This window comes from Ornithodoros turicata, unplaced genomic scaffold, assembly GCF_037126465.1.
Source record: "Ornithodoros turicata isolate Travis unplaced genomic scaffold, ASM3712646v1 Chromosome160, whole genome shotgun sequence".
Taxonomy (NCBI): Eukaryota; Metazoa; Arthropoda; class Arachnida; order Ixodida; family Argasidae; genus Ornithodoros; species Ornithodoros turicata.
Window position 1 is genome coordinate 227,881 of NW_026999321.1, and position 24,775 is coordinate 252,655.

A 24,775-nucleotide genomic window follows, 5' to 3' on the forward strand; every position below is an offset into this window, starting at 1 on the left:
AGAAGCCGACCCCACTGCGTACGTTAACCTTGGACACACTGCTAGGAGTACGTCTGATTGTTCCTTTCTTTCCCATGTGTCTTCATATTTAGGACGCGTGCCTGGGAGGGGGACAGCCCGCGGGTTTTTCCGAAAAATAGGCTGAACCAGGGCGCGTGATTAGAGATGTGGTGTTAGCAATGGCGGAGAGTGTTCATATTTTACACGCATGCCAGGGAGGGACGGGTCAACGCGAGAGTGATTGGAACTGTAAAAAGAAAAGATGTCGCGGACAGCGCAGGCTTTTCGTGGTTACTGCGTGTTTGGGGGGGGGGGGGGTATGACGGCTGGTGCAAAATTTCGTCGGTTAGGCTTAGCCCGACCACGCGCTGAAGTGATTGGCACTGTGCCAAAAAGATATCGAGGGTAGCCCAGGTTTTTCGCGTACGTGTTTTGACGAGTGGACTTCGGCCAGATTTCGTCGTTTAGAATTAGAAGCCGACCCCACTGCGTACGTTAACGTTGGACACACAGCTAGGAATACGTCTGATTGTTCCTTTCTTTCCCAGGCATCTTTTGACGAGAGACGGAACCCTAGTTCACAGACGTGGACTAATGCCCTGAGGAGTGTTCAAAGCGAGGATGACGTACTACGTGTTGGCTCGGTAAGTGTCTCGTGTTCATATTTATGGCGGGCGTCGTTAGAGATCCTGCGTTAGAACGTATTCGTGATTAGAGATGTGGTGTTAGCAATGGCGGAGAGTGTTCATATTTACGACGGGTGTCTGGGAGGGGGGGCAGGCAGCGGGTTTTACCGAAAAAAATAGGCTGAACCAGGGCGCGTGATTAGAGAGTGGTGTTAGCAATGGCTCCAAGCCCGGAGTGTTCATATTGACGACGCCTGTCTGAGAGGGAAGCAGGCAGCGGGTTTTCCCGATAAAAAACGGGGCTTAGCTCGAGTGCCTGGGCGCGTGATTAGAGATGTGGTGTTAGCAATGGCGGAAAGCACAGTGTTTATATTTTTCATGCATGCCAGGGAGGGAAGGGGCCACGCGAGAAGTGTTTGGAACTGTGAAACGAAAAGATATCGCGGATAGCGCAGGCTTTTCATGTTTCGTCGTTTAGGCTTATCACGCGCTGAACTGATTCGAACTGTGAAAAAATGATATCGCTGATAGCGCAGGCTTGTCGTGTTTACTGCGTGTTTGGACGGCGGGGCTGCGGCAAAATTTCGTCGTTTAGGCTTATCACGCGCTGAACTGATTCGAACTGTGAAAATATGATATCGCAGGCTTGTCGTGTTTACTGCGTGTTTGGGGGGGGGGGGGGTATGACGGCTGGTGCAAAATTTCGTCGGTTAGGCTTAGCCCGACCACACGCTGAAGTGATTGGCACTGTGCCAAAAAGATATCGAGGGTAGCCCAGGTTTTTCGCGTACGTGTTTTGACGAGGGGACTTCGGCGAGATTTCGTCGTTTAGGCTTAGCCCGACCATGCGGTGACGTGATTGGAGCTGTGAAAATATGATATCGCTAATAGCGCCCGGTGTTCGTAATTGCTGTACTGCCTTCGCGTCATCGCGTTCCCCTGGTGGCGGCGGGGCTGCGAGCAGCACCACACGGGAGAGATGGCGATCCGATAACCAGGCATCGTCTGCTAGCGCCGAATTTCCATTCCTCTCCGCATTCCTTGGAAAGCGCTGCCACCGCATTTCGAGCTAGCAGACGACGCGCGGTTATCGGATCGCCATCTCTCGCGTGTGGCGGCGCTCGCAACTTCCCCGTTACCAGGGGAACGGAAGTGATTTGCTTGTCGGTGGTGGTGAGCGCCCTCTCCATTTGCCGCGGAAACCAGTTATCGCCAGTTGCTCCGGAGAATTGCGGCTGGAAGAGGCGGTCGGGCCAGGTGCAGTGTTTCCCGTCAACCGTTCGTTATTTGTAGCGGGGTGGTGTACGTTCAATTTCCGCGGTAATTATGACTCTATTGCGGTGAGTGCATTCTGTTCATGTTTAATATTAATAATGCGTGTGTTGATGTGTCGGACAGATTGCTATCATTCCAATGCACACGTCAGCCAGTGTAGACAGGGGGTGTAACCTTTGGCGATGAATCAATTCTTGTGGTGCATGTTACTGGCCTGTTCAGCTCTTTTCTGTAAAGAAAAGAGCGTGTTAATAATGACTTCTCTGCTACTCTCAGTATGGCGGCAAGTGGATCGCGTTACGACTGATATAGTGCAAGAAAATTTCATTGAACTGTCGAAATCGCCCGCGTAGTTGAATTAGAAGCCGACCCCACTGCGTACGTTAACCTTGGACACACTGCTAGGAGTACGTCTGATTGTTCCTTTCTTTCCCATGTGTCTTCATATTTAGGACGCGTGCCTGGGAGGGGGACAGCCCGCGGGTTTTTCCGAAAAATAGGCTGAACCAGGGCGCGTGATTAGAGATGTGGTGTTAGCAATGGCGGAGAGTGTTCATATTTTACACGCATGCCAGGGAGGGACGGGTCAACGCGAGAGTGATTGGAACTGTAAAAAGAAAAGATGTCGCGGACAGCGCAGGCTTTTCGTGGTTACTGCGTGTTTGGGGGGGGGGGGGGGGTATGACGGCTGGTGCAAAATTTCGTCGGTTAGGCTTAGCCCGACCACGCGCTGAAGTGATTGGCACTGTGCCAAAAAGATATCGAGGGTAGCCCAGGTTTTTCGCGTACGTGTTTTGACGAGTGGACTTCGGCCAGATTTCGTCGTTTAGAATTAGAAGCCGACCCCACTGCGTACGTTAACGTTGGACACACAGCTAGGAATACGTCTGATTGTTCCTTTCTTTCCCAGGCATCTTTTGACGAGAGACGGAACCCTAGTTCACAGACGTGGACTAATGCCCTGAGGAGTGTTCAAAGCGAGGATGACGTACTACGTGTTGGCTCGGTAAGTGTCTCGTGTTCATATTTATGGCGGGCGTCGTTAGAGATCCTGCGTTAGAACGTATTCGTGATTAGAGATGTGGTGTTAGCAATGGCGGAGAGTGTTCATATTTACGACGGGTGTCTGGGAGGGGGGGCAGGCAGCGGGTTTTACCGAAAAAATAGGCGTTTTCACCCATTGAAACGCGTGACTTCAATGGGAGTCACGGCGTCAGTTGGTACGGGATGTAGACCGCCAGATTTCATTTCTGGAGTCACAGATATGTAATTTCAAATATCAAGAAAAATGATGCAGGTTGTTAGGTGACTCTAACATTGCAAATATGAGCTCTGATATTTTTTGTTTTGGTACAGGCAATGCTCAAAATGCAAATGCCTCATTGAAAATTGCCTTTCTTTTCCCTTTCAAACAATCTGACCAATGGGAGCTAACTTTTAGGCTTGCGTGATGATAAGTGGGAGATTCTGGGGTAAGGGGCAAATATACCGGGGACATTCAAAAACTTCTATGCCCAACGTATACCTACGTGACAACTCCAGATTCATGACTGCCAAGTACTCAAAAAAAAAAAAAACAGCGATGCCAGGGGCGGATCCAGGGAAGATCCTCGGGGGGGGGGGGGGGCACTAAAAATAAAGAGTGAAGACGGGGGGGGGGGGGGGGTTCGCCATGTAAGACGGCGAGCTGCTGCGCTTTCATTTCACACCACAACATTATTTATGATCTACATGTTGCGAAGCTTAGCAAGCTGTAGCGGAACGCCACCGTGCGGCGTGTGCGGAAAACAGAGCGTGCGGCAGGAAAATGCGGGAATGGGGGACAGAGGTATGTCTCGGGGGGGGGGGGGGAGGGGCCCTGGATCTGCCCCTGAGCGACGCACAGTCCCAGCTCGCTCATGACTAGCTTACTGTTGGCACAAGAATGAATACCGGAAACAGGTGTATAAAAAGAATCGTGGAAAAAAGGATAAAATTCCTAGGGTTTCCAATTGCAATGCGCTTGTTTATCAGATCACGTTGTTGCTTGTGCCTAAATTTTATCACGTGGGGTGTTGCTTTGATGAATGGCCTGTGGATAACCGACTGAGGACGCCCAAATTTGTTGTCTTACGATAACTGTAGGAGAATGACACGGTGCACACCAGCCCACTCTGGTGCCCACATCTTGGTACTCTCTCCTTCCGCTCATAGTGCGCAGACTAGGGTCCAGACCTTCAGCACGCACACAACAAGTTGCTGTGTTTCAAGTTGGTTCGCTCCACGTGTCAATGCAGCAGCGCGTGAATGTCGTGAATCTCGATTGCTCAAGATCGCCCGCGTGCGTCATTTCTGTCGGCAAATGTGACAGTCAATCAATCATCGCTCATCGCTCATACCTGTAGATAGGTTTTAACTACCACACTCTCTCTCACATCATCTTTCCCATAATCGTCTCCGACACACTCAGCATAGTTTTGGCGCTCTATGGCCTTTGTTGCCTTTGTGCCATTAAACACATAATCAATCAATCAATCAATCAAATGTGACAGTTGTGCCAGTATAGTACGAACCCGTCTGCGCTCTCACTGTTCCGTTTATGAAATTTCAGATGCAACAGCGAGCAGTCGCGTGCTTAATGTTAAAGGTGAGCCCGCAGACACTTGCGACACGTCGTCGTCGTCGTCGTCATCCAGCCCGAACCACCCTGTCATGGCGGACGACCCGAAGGGAGACGAGGGGCCCGACCTCCGCCCAGCTACGTTCTGCCGGTCTGAGAGTGCCCAGGACAACACGCAGAAGCACACTGAGAAGGTGCTCCACAGCTGCAATATCTGTCCTGCGAAGTTCAGCCACAAGACGAGCTTGCAGCGTCACAACAGGATACACACGGGTGTGAAGCCGTACAAGTGCGACCTCTGTCCCGCGGCGTTTGGCCACAGCTCAAGCCTGCAGTACCACAAGAAGGTGCACGCGGGCGGCGACGCGAGGCAACACAAGTGCGACCTCTGTCCCTCCGAGTTCACCCGACCGCAGCACCTGAAGGACCACATGCGGATTCATACGGGCGAGAAGCCGTACAAGTGCGACCTCTGTCCCGCCGAGTTCGTCCGGAGCACGTACCTGCGGTCTCACAGGAGGGCGCACACGGGCGGGAAGCCACACAAGTGCAGTCTCTGCGCCGCAGAGTTCAGCCACGGCGCGCACCTGCGGCGCCACACGCGGACACACGCGGGCGAGAGGCCGTACAAGTGCAGTCTCTGTCCCGCTGAGCTCGCGCGGCTCCAGGACATGGAGAATCACATGCGTACTCATGCCGATGAGAAGCCGTACAAGTGCGATCTCTGCACTGCAACATTCAGTTACGTGACAGACTTGCGGCGTCATGAAAAGACACACACCAGTGTAAGGGAATACAAGTGCGATCTCTGTCCTACTCAGTTCACCCTGCTGCGCAGCTTGAAGGAACACACCTGGATTCATACTGGTGTGAAGTCGTTCAAGTGCGATTTCTGTCCTGCAGAGTTCATCCTGAGCACGCACCTCCAGCGTCACAAAAAGACACACACTGGGCTAGAAGCTGTAGAAGTGCAGTCTTCGTCCCTCTGTGTTCACCCGGCTCCAACACATGAAAAATAACATACATACCCATACTTGTGAAAACCCGTACAAGTGTGATCTCCGTCATGCAGAGTTCAGCTACAGCACGAACTTGAGGCGTCACAAGACATACGCTGGTGTAAGGAAATACAAGTGCGGTCTCTGTCCCTCTGAGTCCACCCTGCTGCACTGCCCGAAGGAACACACATGGATTCATACTGGTGAGAAGCCATTCAAGTGCGATTTCTGTCCTGCAGAGTTTGCCCTAAGCATGCACCCCCAGCGTCACAAGAAGACACACATGGGTGAGAAGCCATACAAGTGCTGTCTCTGCCCTACAGAGCTCATCCGGAGCAATAACCTGCAGTGCCACATGAACTGACAAACTGTCCTTCAGCGTTCTGCCAGTGCTTGCCCCTGCAGCCTCACAAGAAGACACACGTGCACAAGAAGCCACATATGTGATCTCGGTCCTGCTGACATGCGGGTGAGAAGCTGTACAGGTGTAACCTCTGTCCTGCCACGTGTCCTCTACCCCAGAACCCCAAGAAGAGGAAAGATTGTGCAGGTGCGAACTGTACCCCCTCCACGTTTTATTCCTGCGTGACGTTTAAAACTCACCTCACATGCACGAACAGACTGTGGTTCAAAAGAGTTATGATCTGGCACGGTTAGTGACGCATCTAAAATATTGAAAAAAAGAAAAATGTGGTGGGAAGATGAAGACAAGCACGCACAAAAAGACACCCCCTACGCACCCTGAACTGCTGGATTTCCGGATTTCCAAAGCTGTATTTCCATCAGTCATGGCCTGATCCATAGTGCAAGACATATCAGCACACACTTTCCAGGCACACGCTTTCCGGACAAAACGGCACACTCGTCGTCACGCAACGACGCAAAAACTGCAAAAGTGGCGCGACAGCTCAGACGTATACTCCCAGACCCGCGCCTCATGATTTCTATAGCCGACGCGTGCTTAATCCACTAATAAACGAGGAGATGTAATGGGATCTGTTTTGTTTCTGTTACTGCCACTGTTGCTAGCCCATTTGTTTCTGTGTCAGTTTTCATTACTAGAGCTGAGCGCGGGTATACCCGCGGTTACTCGCACATCGTCACGATTTGCGGGTAGGAATTCGAGATCGCTGCGGGTAGCGGGCAAAACGCGGGTGTACCCGCAATGCGACCGCGGGTAATGCGGGTACACCCGCATTTTCCTCACTCCATGGCCAACTAAGTGATCCCTCTCTGTCACACGTGAGCTCAGCCGTGCCCTGTCATTGGCCGTCTAAATCCATGTGCAAGACTGCAGCAGGCAAGTGCTCTCTGTTGAATTGCAGTTTTACTGGCATACGATTGAACCCTCTCAGCCACACGTAGCCAACACTCAGAATTTCTATTGTTTTAAAATTGGAACAGCGGTGAAATGGACGAGGAACACTTCCCCCTGCGGGTCCCAATGCGGGTATGCAGACAGCGCTCCGGGTGCGGGTCGCCCGAATAAAATTCTTGCGGGTGGGGGTCCAAGTTTGCTTACCCGCACTCACCTCTGTCCATTACCACCATTGTTGTTTTCGTTTCTGCTCCATTTCGGTGCCGCCCCACTTCACTTGGTGTTTTCCTTTTTGGTTGAAGCCGTGACAAAACGCAGTACTTTTACGTGTACAGTCAACCCTCGATTTATGAACACCCCTGGTTCCCCGAAAAATCGTTCATAAATCGAGGGATTCATAAATCGAAAATTCAGTTAACTGAGTACTATCGAGCAAATGGAACAGTATATCCGAGTTGGGATTGTGTTTATAATGCCATATACAGTCGACCCGCGTTTATCCGGACTTCGTTTATCCGGATCCTGCGCTATCCGGACAAAATAGCATGGGGACGGATTTCTCCCCACGTATTTCGCCCTCCTTTATCCGGACTTCAGCTTCCGGACTCGGACGAGAATTCCAGGGAACAGAAGTGACTAATACCCAATAATCGGCTTCAGTTATCCGGTTTTTGTCCAGGAATGACACTTGGCTCACACCTAGTCAAGCGAGGTCGAGGACCCTGGTTGTGGCCTCCTTTTTACTGACACAGAGAGGGTGTTGCTATGAAGAATTTTCTCCCTTTCCGGCTTTGCACGTTAATCCACTCAGCTGACTGGTCATTTCAGACTGAGAAGGTCCGCAACGAGGACTCCTGCGCGGTAATCGCAGATGACGACATCGTCAGTGTCGTCGCTTCCGATAATGTTCAAAAAGAATCTGATGATGAATGCGGGGATGCACCAGCTATGACGGCAGAAAATCCGCATGCGGCACTGAGAACAGCGCTAGTATTTTCCGAGCAACAAAACAATATTTTGCAAGTTAATGCTGTTAGCAAAGGTTTGCAAGAACTGGATGCGTGTATTAGAATGAAACAGATGACAATGGATAGTTTTCTGTGTAATGCTCAATAAAGATGTCCTTTTAGGATCACTCTGGACTTTCGTGTTTCACTTATCCGGTTCCCCCGCTATCCGGACATTTTCACAGGAAACGAGGCCATCCGGATAAACGCGGGTCGACTGTATTGTGTAATTTTGCTTTTGACCATGCCTTCTGCTGTATCATTCTCAGGAAGAACAGACGTTAGCGCACTCACACTCTGTTTATTATGCAATACTAAATTGTTTAATTTTGCTTTAGACCATGCCTTCCGCTGTGTCAATCTCGGAAAGAAGAGATGTCACCACATTCGCACTGGACTGGTCTCGGATTTCCTCCGGGATTTTTAACCTCCGTTTATTAACCTCCGTTTATTAACCTCCGGGTGACAGCGACCACCTTATTCATCAACTGAGGTCAGGAACACTTGGTCGCACCTTGTGCGAGCCCGGAAAACCCGTTTGTTGTTTGGATTTCGAGGGGTTAAGAACCGAGGGTGCAATACCTGGAAAACGTTTTGTCCGTGCAGGCGTCATTCATAAGACCACGGAATTATCCCTTTGAAGGTTTCTGTTGACCTCGGAACGATCCGTTCATAAATTGAGGGCAAAAACGCTGGGCAACCCCTAGTTGGTTCCCAGAAATTCCGTTCATTATTCGAATATCGAGGTTCATAAAACGAGGAAAAAATGAATGGACAAAGTTTGGTTCCCCGTGCTCGTGTTCATAAAACGAGGGAATTCATAAATCGAAGGTTCATAAATCGAGGGTTGACTGTATACGTATTCTGAAATCTATTTGAAGTACTACTTGTGATTTTCTTCTGGTGAGCACTGCTTAGCTTATTCCGGCTATTTTAATTTCGATGTCTCATCAGCTGATAAAGTAACTATACGGGGACGGGCAAATAGAAAACGAAAAGTGGAGGAAACGAAATAGATGAGCTTATCGGTTAGATAATACAAATTGAATGAAACAAAGTGAAGTGAAGTGAAGTGAAGAGGATAAGCATCTGTCACGAGAGGAAAGGAGGAGAAAATGGGGGAGGGGACCACATATAGATGCATGTTGTTCGTCTCTCATTCAAAGGACTGTCACATCCAGAAACATACATCACTGTTTGGTTTTGCCCGACTTTGTACTTGTCCTTGAATTTTAAGGATCTGTGGCACCCTACATTTGTCACGATCATCCTGGCGCGCTGCGTGAGATTGTATGGGCGGCTGGTTCTTGCAACGACAGGTTGGTGACAGAGGCCAAGATCATCTGCACATCAGGCGGAAGCCTTTGCAGAAAGAGCTCCTCGAGAAGGGCCGCCGAGGAGGTTCTGCATATGTGCCGGAGGAGCTGGCTGGGTTGCTTCCGCTGGGTTCCGTGTGCCATGCCGTGTGAGAACTGTTTCTTTTGTCTGCCGTGACCTGTGCACTTGGACTCCTTGGAAATGAGTATCGTTCGGTTTAAACCTTGTGCTGCAACATGAATGAACAGTGCACGTAACGCGTGGGAGACACAGTAACATATCCTTGGCCTACCATGTGGATCACGACGGTTCACATGTTGGGGTGCCTCCTTTCGCTGGTTTGGTTTCTAGTTACTGTGAGAGTTTTATGGTAGGGAATTACATTTTGGCCTTTTTCCAGAGTCTCCGATCGTCTTGGTGTCTGCTCTTGTCATGTATTCATTCAAATAGCAGTCAAAGCACGGAATTCTTTCACGAAGGGTTTTCAGTGCCGTGGTCGGAGGTCAGTGAGGAATAAAATGATGCCATAGTTTTGACATCGACGATAAAGGATGCAGCCGCCCCTTTAATGCGATGCCATTATTGTGGTCGGTTCCAATATTTTCTGTGTGATATGAACAAACGGTATCTACTTTGTTCAGGTCCAGCTTGTCCCTTTCTTTTATCAGGGCGGGTATCTCGAGGACATCACATGCGGAATCTAGACAAACTGTCTAGATTAGAAGGGGGAGGTGACACAGCCAATGGTTATCGGTCTGGGGTTGCTGCTGGGTTCTGCTCTGTGGTTGGTGCTTGTGCCCTCGGTCCATGCCGCCTAGATACGGAAAGTCTCCATAATGCCTCCTCTCAAGCCTTCATACATAGACGTATCAAGTCCACCAAACGCAGCAGGTTTCCTGTAGCTACCACTGGCTGCTCACGCGGCTCTTCTCCATAGCAACGGCCGCTGAGAGCAACGTCGTCATTGGCAGACTCTTAATTGTTTCGTCACTTCGCTCAAGCGATCAATCAAGCTTTGGGCGCGTTAAGTGTCTGCTCCTCAGCGCAAGTGTTTGACACTCCAGACTCAGAAAACAGCGTTTATTTTAGTTAGTTCATGAAAAGAAGGTGCTTCAAGGATTCCATACCCGAAATTTCAATCCTGTTTACGAACGCTATGCATTTCCGTCAGTTTTTGAAGATCTGCTGAGCCTCCACCAGTTTCGATGATGCGACTTGCGAGTGACGTAATCATAATCCCACAAATGACAATGACGTCATGTTCTGGAGAGGGCACTCTTCTCCTAGCCACGACGCCGGCGTTCCGGGAGGGTCACGTGAGGCGGATCGAAAGAGAGGGAAACGCGAGAGATGTCTTCTCCCCCCTGTGTGCCTTCTTGATGATATGTCACGTGGGGCTCCGCTCACGGAGTGCAAAGGTGAGCCCCCCCCCCCCCCCCGGTAGACGCGAAGGGCAACAATGTTGCCAGGTGAGAGCCAGGCGCTCCGTCGGAGACTGACATGACGACACAGTTCTCAAAAATAAAAATTATTTTTCTCCAGCTTTATATTTCGCAGGAATGCAAAGTGAGGCAAGAAGATTTCAGAAACATTGGTAGGATTCTGAAGACACGAGATTTAGTCCGTAGTGACACTTTTAAGTGGTTACGCACACACTCCGCGTTTGGTACGCGAGTGTGCTCTTCACGCCCCTGCAGCGTTTGCAGGTATTATGCACAAAAGGGGTATCATGCTGCATCACGTGACCTCTTCCCTCTTCTCCACGAAGGCGTAGAAAGAGAATGCAGGACATGTGCCGGTAGAAGAGCAGTACCGAGAAGAGAAAGGCAGAAACGGCAGCGCAGCGAGCAGGTTCCAGCGTCCAAGTGGCTTTTAAAGGGACTGTAACGCAACAGGGATACAATTTTGTACTCTTGGCTCCTTTGACAGCCTGGGTGGTGAACATGCAAGCGCCAGAAATTTCCTTCAAATCCACGTTGTAGCTCTTTTTAGAAAGTTCAGATTTAATATTATGGCCAACCCTGTGTCTGAGACCCGATCCAGGCATGCCACTATCATCCGTCCCTCCTTCAGCACTTTTCTAGCTCACATTTACGAAACACTAACAGACCTATACGTACCTATACGTATAACTTACTGCACAGTATTGACTACGAGGCTAGTTTCTGTCATATAATCCACGGGAAAACAAAAGTGAGCGTGTGACAGCACATCTCAAACTGTATCCTTCCGAGCAGATGAACAAAGCGTTGTGTCTTTTGCAACAGGAACATGAAAATATATCGGAGACACAAGGGGACATCGGTATACTATTGTCGGTACATTATTATTATTGCACTGTAGCTGTAGGTGCCCCAGGGTGAAGCATTTGTGGCGATATAGAATTACCTAAGCTTACACAGATGAATAGAAATGCTGTGAACCGGTGTGTGTGTGCGTGTGTGTAGTTGGAAGTTTAGTGGTGCGAGGGCAACTAAGGCCAAAAAGCGCCAAATCAATGACTAATGTGAGCTCAAGATGAATTAATGGGTATGTAGTACGTCATAAAATAGATGCTCTAAAACTGTTAAATGATCCAAGCTTTTACAGGCTACTTATCAGCTTAGTGGTTTCTAAAAATTTGATGACATTTATGTGTGGCACGACTGGTTCCTCACTCAGCAAGAGAGAAGGGTGATAAGGGATGTGATATCGATAAAGTGCCGAGAAGTAAGTGCGGCGATGATGTTCATATAAAGGCCATGTCAAAACTGTGAACCGGTAAGGAAATGTGAAGGGAATTGCAAAAAGTCTCTCTTTGCAATTGGAAAATTGGCTCTTGTTTTGAGTCCATTCTCTTCACACTGAGCTTACACAGGTTGTCGATCGCGACCTAGTTATTTTCTTGCGTTGCTGTAGGTACATATATGAGCCACACAAAATGCAGATATAATTTCATTCCGGAGTCAGTGTATGTCAATGTGCTTATTAGCACACTTGCTTGGTGGTGCAATACAGGGGATTAGCCTTAATGAGGTCCAGATTGAGCAGCTTTGTTTGATGGTTCAACCTTCCAAGCTTTCTTTGACTGTCTCGACTCTGTCTGAGGTGCTAACGTCTGACTCCTGGCAGAAGAATTTGGCTTCAGCCTGAACTGTAGCCGTCGGTAAACTTGAAGCTCTCCTGTTGCTTTGCGTCTATGGCCTCCACTGGCCACATAGGCTCCAGCACAGCGCCCACTTTCTCCAAGCTGTCGGTCTCTTTCTTGATCCGTACAACAAGTACTTCGATGTCTTCTGTTAGGTATACATCGTCAAGCTTCTCTGTAACTTCTTTGACAGTTCGAGTCACCAGACCTCTCAGACCTTGGTGAGGCCACTTTAGGCCTTCCATCTGTTCCATCTTCAAGCGACCAGCAGCATGGCCGAGTGGCCTAAGGCGTCAGCTCGTTGGTGGTATCCACGGTCGTGCCCAAGACTGGGAGGTGGTGGGTTCTAATCCTACCGCCGGCTGTGCTGTCTGAGGTTTTCCCTGGGGTTTTCCAAGACTTTCCAGACGAATGTGGGCACAGTTCCCCCTGAAGTCGGCCCAGGACGCATACTAACCTCTCTGTCCCACTCTCCATCCTGCTGTCCTCTCTCAGTCTGTCCACATCTGTACGCCACTCATAGCCACAGTTGCTTCGCGGCGCTAACACGCAATAAAAAAAGAAATGTTCACGCGGTAAGCCTAGCCGTTGATATTTTTGATACCCCAAAGGCGGTTAGGGGTCCTTCGTCTCGTGTTCTCCCGGGTTTCGGAACCACCTTCTTCCTTGTAAGTTTAGGCCTTAACCATAACAGAAGTACAGTGATCTTTAAGAACTTATTCTATAAGTAAGACTACAGTGTCCTACCGCTTGAGCCTACGAGGGGAAAAAAATCGTCCTTCTTCTTCTTCCCAGGAAGATGGCCGTGATCCGCAAGGGAGATTGGCCAGGGCGAATTCATTATGATAGTGACACAAAGGGCGTCCTCTTCCAGTCATTGCCTTCTTCCTCTTCGTCGTACGTTCATTTCTTCACACTGCAAATTTCCTTTAGATGCCATCAGGTGAAGTGGTGTGGCCAAGGAACGATGAAACTCCAAACTCGCACTTCACGGCATTGATGTCGACAGTGTACTCATGTAGGCGAGAAAAGAGTATGCGAAAGTGGTTGAGGTGCTCTTTCGATGAAAAACGGGTCAGGAGTACGCCGTGAAGGCACGCAAAGGCAAACTACGTACACTTTTGCTCTCTTACTTGGACGGTCTGGGCGGTGATGCGTAGCCCGAAAGGCATCGTGACATACACTGGAGGGCCAAGGTAGTTGCCACCGTCTTCGAAATGTTGGGTGGGCGGGCTGGTGCGCTGTGACAAAATCAGTTTGGAAGAGGAGTGTAACGCCATACAAATGCGTGGGCATACAAAGTCGTGAAAGTGTGGTAGAGGGTATCGATTGTACAGTGTGGTGGGTGGAGGTCAAGGGTCAGGGTGCGGTAGTCCCCGCAAAGGTACTACCGCATCTGCATTTTAGTCAGTCATACGAGAATACGTGCAAGGTCACTGGTCAAAGAGGTGCAGCTCCGCATCAGCCTTTCAGTAACGTTGAGAAGAACGGACAAAATTGAAAACTTGCAAAGCATTGCTGGTGGTGGCCAGGTCGCTGTGGTAGTCAATCGTTGGCAATTTTCCTTTTCCATAGTGGTTAGCACCCTCTTAAGCGCACATATAACAAGCAGTATCTCTGTGCTTCACGTTGGCTCTGGCACAACCTCATTGCCCAAGATTGCCCATGTTTGTCAATTCTGTGAACAAATGTGACAGGTGTGCCGGCATGATACGAACCCGTCTACACCCTCACTGTCCTATTCTGCAATTTCAGATGCAACAGCAAGCACTCATGTTCTTCACGGGCCCTCACACGCTTGCGACTCAGCATCGCCATCTAGCGTGAAGCGTCCCTTTGTGACGAAAGATCAGAAGGAAGAGAAGAGACCCGAGTGCGACCTCAATCCAACTACGTTCTCCAGGTGTGAGTGTGCCAAGAACCACACGCAGAGGCACACTGACAATCTTTGCCCTGCGGAGCTCATCTGGGGCACAGACCTGCAGCGTCACAATAAGACACACACGGCCGAGAAGCCATACAAGTGCAATCTCTGTCCTGCAGAGTTCATGCGTAGCAAATACCTGCAGGTTCACAAGAAGACACACACGGGCGAGAGGCCGTACAAGTGTGATCGCTGTCCGTCTGAGTTCATCCGGCTCCACCATCTGAAGGAGCATATACTGGTTCATACCGGTGAGAAGCTATACAAGTGTGACCTCTGTCCTGCAGAGTTCATCCGTAACACGTACCTGCAGAGTCACAAAAAGTCTCACACGGGCGAGAGGCCGTTCAAGTGCAGTCGCTGTCCCTCGGAGTTCATCCGCCTCCACCACCTGAAGGAGCACTTAAGGATTCATTCTGATGAGAGGCCATACAAGTGCGATCTTTGTCCCTCTAAGTTCACTCGGCTGCAGCACCTGAAGGATCACATACGGAATCATACTGGTGAGAAGCCGTACAAGTGTGATCTTTGTCCTGCAGCATTCACCCAGAGGTCGAAGCTGCAGTGCCACAAGCGGAAACACTCGGGCGAGAAGCCATACAAGTGCGATATCTGTCCTGCAGCGTTTACCCGGAGTACGTGTCTGCAACGTCACAAGTTGACACACACGGGCAAGAAGCCAGTAGGGGTACAGGTACAAAACGCTGATATGATTCAATAAAATTGATGGAAATTAGCCCCGTGTCGTCCCATCTCCTCTTTGTCCTTGTTAAGTTGCGCTTGTAACATGATGATCACGTACGGGGGCGGATTTCCAGACCCCCTCAGTTTCAGTCGTTACATAAAGTTTCAATTGACCATGGCGGTGTAATAGCACACTGTCCAAGGCAGGACCCCTCTCAGAAAAATCCACCTCTGATCACGTACAAACAAGCCAAAATTGCTGCATTATTTTACACTTGCTACCAGTGATTTCCGCAGAAATTTACTGTTGGGGGCTGCCGAGCTTTCAAGGTAGGGGTATATGCTTGGTGAAGGTTCCACTTACGGAATTTTTCTTAGACACGGAAAGAATCGTGGCACAGTGATGGCATACCCGCGCAGCTTTCCCGTTTTATTTGTACATGTTATTGCGTTAGAACACAGTACATTAGAATACAGATTCATTATGAACGGCATTTCGACATTAAGATGCATAATCGCACGACTGACAAAGAAAAAAGACTAGCACCTTGTCTCACGAAGCTCAATGAATACCTAGCAACCAATGGTGAATACATTACACGAAAAAAGCAGAATACCTCGCTCGATTGAGTTGGGCGCAAATGGTTCTTGATGATCCATATTGAGTCTGTGTGGCCGCACGCACTTTTGTTCGTATGTGCATGCAATATATGCATTGAACGGCCACTTTCAAATGATTTTGGACAAACGGATGGTACGATCATCTGCATGACTGGTCCTACAGCTCAAGTTTGACAGTACAGGATGTAATTCGCTGCGCCGGACTCATTACCAGAACGTGTCGGTGGTCGAGCTGGGTGGGGTCACCTGAGAAATTTCAGGGGTAGTGTCGCAAAAATGCAGGGAGGGTGTACACCCCCCTGGCGGGGTGTAGGGGAATCCCTGCTTGCTACAGTATGTCAACAAGTGGACGATCTGGGCCAAGGAGGGGCCACAGAGCTGACCATGGTAGTGTTTCACAGATGTGCCGGAACAAAATGGTAGATGAGTGTTGAGCTTCAAACTGTCGTAAAGTAGTTTGCTATATTTTCTCGTAAGAAAGGACCGCTTATTTTGAGAGGGAATGTGGCAGTTATGTTAATGTACTGCCAACCTTTCTATACTCTCACTGTTCCATTTTTGTAATTTCAGATGCAACAGCAACCAAAAGTGTGCTCCATGTAGAGGATGAGCCCACAGACATTTGTGATCGAATTTCATCTGCTGGCACCTCTTCAGACGCACGCTTCAATGTCAGTGCAACGACTGTACAACCTCCATTCGACAACAGTGTCACAGTCACTCTGAAGGGTCATCAAACAGATTCTAAGCCCAAAGACATTGCCCCATATGCGCACGCTGGCGAGAAGCCATACAAGTGCGATGTGTGTCCTGAAAAGCTCAGCCATACCTCAAACCTGCAGCGACACAAGCCTACACACACAGCCGAGAAGCGACACAAGTGCGATCTCTGCCCCGCAATGTTCAGCCGGAGTACGCACCTGCGAGAACATAAGCTGACACACACGGGTGAGAAGCCGTTCAAGTGCGACCTTTGTCCTGCAGAGTTCCGCCAGAACAGGCACCTGACGTGTCACAGGAAAACACACACGGGTGATAGGCCATACAAGTGTGATCTCTGTCCTGCAGAGTTCCGACAGAGTAATAACCTTCGGTGTCACGAGCGGACACACTCCGGCGAGAAGCCGTACAAGTGCGACCTCTGTCCTGCAGAGTTCACCCGTAGCTCGAACCTGCAGCGTCATAGCCAGGCACACACGGGTGAGAAGCGGTACAAGTGCAATCTCTGTCCTGCGGAATTCACCCGCAAAATGCGCTTGCGGGATCACAAGCACACACACACAGGCGAGAAGCCGTACAAGTGCAATCTTTGTCCCGCAGAGTTCCGCCGGAATACGCACCTGCAGCAACACCAGCGGACACACACGGGCGAGAAGCCGTACAAGTGCGACCTCTGCCCTGCAGAGTTCAGCCGGAATATGTACCTGCAGCAACACAAGCAGACACACACGGGCAAGAAGCCGTACAAGTGCGATCTTTGTTCTGCAGAGTTCAGCCGGAATACGAGCCTCCGGCAACACAAGCGGACACACACGTGTGAAAAGACGTACAAGGGTGACCTCTGTTCTGCAGACTTACGACAGGACAAGCACCTGCAGTGTCTACAAGTGGACACACACGGGCAAGAAGCCGTACAAGTGTGATCTCTATCTTGCAGGGTTCACCCATAGCATCTCTGTCCTGCAGTGTTTAGTGAGAGCACACCCCTGCGACATCACAAACATGCAAGTACAGGCACACACGGGCGAGAAGCCATGCAGGTGCCGTATTTGCCCCGCATAATTCAACAAGAGCATCCACCTGCGGCATCAGAAGGAGCTTCACATAGGCGAGAAGCCGCAGAGGAGCAATCTCTCTTTTGCATGGTTCAGCCGGAGCATGCGTCCGCGCCTCCACGAGCAGACTCATGCAGGCGAGAAGCCGTAGAAGGCTGGCTACCATGATGCAGAGTTCAGCTAGGGCAATAACATGTGGCATTCCAAGCAGAGAGACATGGGCAAGAAGCAATACAAGTGCTATGTTTTTCATGCAGAGTTCAGCAAGATCATGCACCTGTGGCATTTTGCTAGCAGATAGACATGGGTGAGGCGCCACACAAGTACTATCTCTGTCCTGCAAAGTTCAGCCTGCGGCATCACATGCAGATGCATACAAGCGAGAAGCCATGAAAGGGCGTCCACCATGCTACACAGTTCAGCTAGGGCAAGAACCTGCGGCACTTCAAGCAGACACACATGAACGAGAACTCGTACGCGTGGAGACTCTGCAGTTCTGCTTTCCTCCTCCGCAAACACGTGATGCGCTCCATGTACACACATGGGCGAGAAGCTGTACAAATCTGACTATCTTGTTTTGTTCAGTTTAAATTCTCTCCGTATCATTAATAACATTGAGGAGATACAGATCACTTTGTTGACTCATCACTGACATGGAATGGTGGTATCTGAAACTTAGGTGGTGTCCGCAAGGAATCCGGAATTATAAAGGTAACGTGATATCCACTTGGTGATGCCTGAATGATGCCAAGAAGAAAACAGCAAAAAAGACTCGCAAAATTTGTTCGTTTTTTCCCCTAAAACATCAGAAAGGTCGAATTCAGTGCCAACCCAGGCGAAAAAAAAAAAAAAAAACTGGTACCAGTAGAACTGTGTTATTGAACAGGGACCAGTTCAAGTGGAACAATTTCAACCGGTCCCAGATCAACTGGTCCCTGTTCAATAACACAGATCACCTAGTCGCAGTTGAGACTAGGACTGGTTAGAAACCAAATGGGCCAACTGGTACCAGTTGATCGAACTGGTCCCTGTTCGACAGCACAGTTCACCTACTCCCAGTTGAACTGGATCCAGTTGCGACTGGGACTGGGTGAACTGTGTTATCGAACAGGGACCAGTTTGATCAACTGGTACCAGTTGGCCCAACTGGTTTCTGGCTAGTCCCGGTCTCAACTGGTACCAGTTGGCCCAACTGGTTTCTAACCAGACCGTTGTTGAGGTGGGACTGGTTGAAATGGCTCCACTTAGAGTGATCCCTGTGAACAGAGTCTAGCTGGTAGAGTTTAGCCCAACTGGTATGTAACCGGAGCCCCTTTGCAGGATAGCTGTTCCCACCAAAGGCACACCCAAGGAATTGCAATCCAAAAATACATTTTATTTCTAGTCAAACATTGCACATGTAATGTACATGTAGCGTAACTACAGTCAAACTCCTTTATACCGAACACCTTTTTAACGAAAATACCACTAGAGCAAATGTTTTTGTGGTCACGCTGGAGCCCTATAGGTCCAATAATGGACATCCTTTTTAACGAAAATACCTTTACTGCAAATTTTTTTTGCTGTCCCCTGAGTTTCGTTGTAAAGGAGTTTGACTGTATAACGTAATTAAAGCATAGCGGTTGAGGAACTACAGAGTTACATGGAATAGATCATATGTCATGTTTGATTCGTTCCTTGCTTGACTGGCTTGTGGTCATTTGGAATCATCCAACAAAGTATGTATTTGAGATGTTCTTAATGGAACACGATGGATCGATACTTCCCTTTGAACCGCAGCAGCTTAAGGCTTCTGGAAAGTTGAGAAGGCACAAGTAAATATACATTCAATTGCAACATGTAGTGTGTGCCTGGACAATTACCCAATTTGAGCAGTCGTGATCATGGAAAGCACGCGAATCTCTCAACATTTCCGTTGTGTAGCAGCTGTACATTTCAACAAAAAGATTCGCCGGCTTTCGAGGGCAATGAGTACTGGCGCGCTACGCTGGTTCGAGAACATCCGTGGTGTCACGAGAATGAAGAAAAAAAAAGGAAAAGAAAACCACCATTACGAGAATGAAAAATGTTGCTGGTAACGTTAGCATAAACTGGATGTTACTCATAAAACGGCATGAACCTGCATGTACCACCCCAATGGAAAAGACAACGTCGGCACAAGGTCTGCCCAATGTACCGTGTCAGACTAAAAGTTGTCGGCCCGACCTATACGTAAAAGTGACCAAGCAAAGGTAGGGGATTGACATTGGCCTAATGCGGTCCGACTTCATCCGCTGGGGGTCGGGCCAACGAACATGGCCGACTTAAAGGGACGGTCTCGTACCCCCTGCCCCTTTCATAAAGTGTACCATTCGATTGCCCTTTGTTGAAAATGAAATACTGCTAATTTACCCGACAAAACACGCCACAGTTATTAGATAACGGAATTAAATTGATAAAGATTGCAGAGCATGCCGCGATCTGTGTTGGCAACAATAAGAACGGCCCCGTCGCCCTGCGGGTAAGTCCGTGATAGGCGGCAACCGCATGGAGCAACTTTTGCCAACTGAATCGGGCCAACGGAGCGCCAACTCAGCGTGAACGGAACGGTATCGAAGCTTGCAACCACATGGAGCAGAATGTCCACGTTGAGGTTGCCATGGTGAAGCGTCCGCCTAGCGTTTACCACCGCTTGTTGCACGCGATGTAGCAATGCTTATTGTAGTAAACTGCTGTACGCATTGTTTAGCAACATAAATGATATTTTAGCGGTTCTTGAAAAAGTACGGTGCTAATAACATCTAGAAATCAGTGTTTACAAGAAATTTTGAGATACGAAGAGAATGTTGGCTTATGAGTGCTTCTAGCAATGCTCACTAAAGAAATATCAGACAGCATTTTTATTACCGTTATCTCCTCACACATTTCCGATTTGGCATGTGCCACAAATAACATTTTGATGTTTCATTTAGTCACCTTCGCTTTGCACACACCTTGCCACCTCCTGCCAAAGGATATATTTTAAGTTGATGTCCATACTGAACAAGTTTGATGTTCCAAATGGGTGGCCTCCTTGAAACCTCCAATGTTAATATATCCACGTCGAAGTCCGCGCGACGGGCCATCTGCGTGTCCTTCTAGGAGGCAGAGCGACGAAAACAAAGCCCGCAAAAAAAAAAAAAAGAAAAGAAAAAAAAAGCGGTCACAGGTGACTTTGTCACGTGCTTGTGGCATTTCCTGTGAAGCGTGTTTTCATTGGCGTACACGGTTCCGTCGGGTGGTGTCACTTCCTCTCCTCAGACTAAATATCTATCCTTGGCAGAAACCGGCTCATCCGTCCGTCGTCTATTGTTCGCTTAGTAGGTCACCGTTCCTTTCAAGTTCTGCTACCATTCAGTTGGCAAAAGTGCTCCATGCGGTTGCCGCCTTAGGATGCAGAAATCGTCTGCTTTTGCGCGCGCTAGTGCATCGGCGTGAGCAGACGACTTTCAGAAGTTACTGGGCACCGCGGCAACTCTCGTACATTTTATTTCAGGTCTAGGGTGAAAAACGCGCATTCTAGGTAGTGGCAAGCATGGTGGTTCAGAACAACTATGTTAATCCTCAGAAGCAAGTTAAAGGTCGCAGAACAACCCCATCCACAATCACGAATCTGAAGTCGCTGGCCATCGGCGCGCGCGGTCGCATTACAGCTCCGACCAAAAATATATTACGCACGCTTCCATTACACTTCCCGTTGTATCATGCTTCGAAACGAAGTGTCGCTGACGACGTACATGGAGAAGGAGTACGTGTTTATTTAAAAACCGCATTAAATACTCGCGGAAAGAAAACACGTGACTTAGCATCCACGTATCCGATTGTGCGCCACATTATGGGAGACCCCACAGTCAATGCTCGGACTACATTCTCCGCTCGCGGAGGTATATGCCCGAGTGTCCCCATTTCGAGAGCAAAGGGGATTATTCAGCCCAAGGTGCTTCTGCAAGTTGCAATTACCATGACAACGACGACGCACCCGCAGGCCGACGTCATACGTAACGTATGCATGAGAGAAGCGCAGCTTTTGTCGTCTGCTCTTACGGTACGTTTCGACAAATTCCTCGAAAACGACTTGGTTATTCCGAATGAAACTTTGACGGTTGTATGTGTACAGTACTCGTGAAACTAGTTCTGGCTAAGTTTCGGAATCGCCCCGGCTGTACGAGGCCGTCCCTTTAAACGACATAGGGCCAAGGTAGTGCCAACATAAGACCGAGATTGCTTGCAGCTCGGGGTCTCCCTGGCCTCATTTCCAGCCAGCAATCTATTTTTATGGATGGGCCGACCATGGGCCCTACATAGAGCCCATAGCCAGTAGGCCCGGAGTTGGATGGAAGTTATTCATACTCAGTTGTCTCGCGGCATAGGATAACAATTTATCATTCTTTATTTGTTGTTCGTATTTCCCACAACGGACAGTGAGCACGCAGTTTTAAAGCACAGAAATTTCCCACAATGGACACCACGTTTTAAAATGCAAAAAAAAAAAAAAAAAGAAAATAGAGGGAGAATCATAGAAGCTCGCAATATGCCCGAGACCACTAGAATCAAATAGCTGACAAAGAAAAGCAATTACATTTCTCATATTGCTAACTCTAGGATGGGACAAGTGTAAGCATTTCTTTTCCTGAGGAAGAACAGATACAATACATAGGTTATCTCGCGAGCTTCCACAAATTTCAGAGTCCTGTTCGCGTGTGAGTCAAAATGAAGGGTGAGGTGTCTAAGTTTAATTCGACGCGTACACAAACAACATTGAAATGAGGAATTGCTGGTCGTATTAGCTCACCATGAAGATAACGTCTCTGTTTCTTACTTGGGGGTGGGGAGATATATTTAATAGACGAAAAGGAAAAAAAAAAAAAACGGGAGAAAGGTTAGCCAAACGAGACGTCGGCTTGCTATTCCAGAAATAAATAAATAAATAAAATTAAGAAATAATAAATAAATAAAAAGAAAAGAAACGAATTAAAGAAAGAAAGAAATAGGAAGGAATAAGAAATAAATAAATAGAGAAAATTAAGAAATAAGAAATAAAAAAAGAATTAGGAAATAAAGGGTAAACAAACAAATGATGAAAGAAGGATGAGGTAGATTAAAGACAAAGATGACAAAAGAAAAAAAAAAGATGACTAACAAACGGTGAAAGAATGATGAGATGGATCACATAAGATGACTTGTTAATGCGTTGAGGGTGAGAGTGGGGCACAGAAGAATGGAGATGGCACGGCTGAGTTCACAGGCTGTTCATCAGACCTGAATCTCTCAAGAAAGTCAGAACTGCTTTGGTCACAGACCGCTGTGTGTGATCTCTTACTGGGCCGAGCAGAGTGGCCAGAGAAAAGTCCCTGCACCGCAGCTCGAGTAGGCGTCGTCTCAGCGTGGCTCGAGGGGTGTCGAATCTGTGACAGTCGAGCAGAAGGTGTGGAACATCAGCTTCAACAGCGCAAGTGGGGCATTTGGGCGACTGGAGAAGACCCATTTTACAGAGAAGTAGAGGTGTCCTGGCGGCACTAAGGCGTAGTCGGTGTAGAATGGACGTTTCTTGACGCGAGCAGTGGTGTGTGGCAACGAAATCCATCGACGGGTCGATAGACCGGAGATGGTCATTCAGTCGGACAGCGTCCTCTTGAAACTGCTGAGTGCCGTTATGACGGAGTCGCTCTGTCTGTTTTGTTTTGAAACAATGACTAGGCCAATTCAAAGTCGAACTTCTGCAGTGGTACACCATTCTGCGTTTTCCTCTCTCCAAGGAAACACACCGAGATTGGACCAAGCTTTGCAAGAGTTTGGCTGGCCAACCTATACCCCCGTCACACGGGCATTTTCGATCCTGCTCGACCGAACCTGCTTGAACCCAATGCAGATCGGATGGTGCTACACGGCCGCTTCCAAGCAGGATCGAACTTTGATCCTGCTTGACTCAAGACAGTTCCCATAACAGGATTGAGAATTTCAAGACGGCTCGACGGCCGCCATTTGCATCCTCGACCCCGGTGAACTGTCATAACTTAAGACGGACATGCGCGCGAAGCTACAAATGATGCTTACATCGGTATACGATAAATTACCACTAATATCGCTGTTATATAGGAAACGCGAAATTAATGAGTTCCGTTTATTCATTTGCACAGGTCAACCATTCAATGCGCATTGAAAGTGGCCGTGTAGCAGCGTCAAAACTCGAGCGTGCTCGGGAAGTTCGATGCAGATCGGATTCGAGAAGGATCGAAATGCCCGTGTGACAGGGGTACTAGCCGAGCTTGGCAAGTGTTTTGCCAACCAGCTCGCTCTTGGTATAGATCTGCCCTATGGCCGGCAGCTTGCAAAACCTTACTCTGCCTATCACTATGCAACAATGCGCCAATCTTGGCTTGCCGACAGAATCGTTGGCCAACTGTCATCCGACTTTTTGCCAACCGTAAAAGCATCTTTTCGTTTTTTTTCGAGTAGCAGCTGCATTGTTTTCAGGTTTGTTTGCAGTGCAGGGCCGACGTTGGCCCGCCTATATTATGTAAAACTCTCAGTAGCCCGCCAGCAAATCGCCGCACAACTCTGAGCGACATCATACCAACGTTGGTCCAAGGTGCAGTGGCCGACAGAGTCGCATGCCGACCAAAAACCGACCACAAGCCGATTTTTGGCAGTCGGCGCTTTCGACTTGGGTAGAGAACACTACGGTTTAAGTCTCGGGATATGTATTGCTACTACCGAAAAAAGAGCGGCCGTGCGTTCTTTTCGATGAATCTCTTCGCGATGACCACCCGATGTTGGCCATGCGATGCATGCAAAGTCTTTAACTGCATGTCAGCAAGGTGTCAGGGCGTGCTGTGGGGCACCGTCCGTTGATTAACGTACTGTGTTAATGACATTGGCCCATGCTTGTTTCAATCATTCTTGGCCGGTGAAGTCGTTTGCCGACCGACTGCCGATGCCCGACCGATCATCGGTAGTCGGCAAATTCCCATTGGGACGAATGTGACGCGCAACAAAGAGGGGAGGTTCTAGTGGAAGTAATATTTCCAAATGGTGCACAAGGTAAAGCACTTCAGCATAGTACTCACGATAAAGCGGTCTCTATAGTTATAGTCGAGCTGTAATCCAATGACACCCGTCCGGCCATACTGAAGCCGCTGGCGCTCATTATACTGTCACACTGTCATAACTTAGACAAATCCTTTACATTATACGACCAACGTCTATGTCACACATCACGCTAAGAACATAAGCAGCAAAAATCTCTATCAGGCGTGCTGCTAAGCAAGCGTTGGATTGTAAACGCATCATGGGAGCAGGAACGCGCAAAATACAAATATAACAATTCCAAATTAGCTTTCGTTTATACTAACGAACCTTACGAAAAATTGAAATATGATTTTTGTACTATAAAGTTACTTTCTGACTGTTCCTATAACTTGGTCTTGCAGTCTTCATATAAACCAGTCCCGGTACTGAAACCGCCACTTTCCCCAAACATGTAAAC

At 48.6% G+C, this 24,775-nt stretch overlaps 1 protein-coding gene across 1 annotated transcript; it reads left to right on the forward strand.

Moving 5' to 3' along the window:
• Nucleotides 1-1,715: 1,715 nt before the first annotated feature.
• On the forward strand, nt 1,716-17,898 carry LOC135372700 (zinc finger protein 271-like). Its single transcript, XM_064606196.1, has 6 exons — nt 1,716-1,966; nt 2,812-2,907; nt 4,492-5,511; nt 5,573-5,785; nt 14,023-14,826; nt 16,067-17,898. Exons 3-6 carry the CDS (start codon nt 4,593-4,595, stop codon nt 17,137-17,139), a joined length of 3,009 nt encoding a protein of 1,002 aa, XP_064462266.1. The 5' UTR covers nt 1,716-1,966; nt 2,812-2,907; nt 4,492-4,592; the 3' UTR covers nt 17,140-17,898.
• Nucleotides 17,899-24,775: the final 6,877 nt, after the last annotated feature.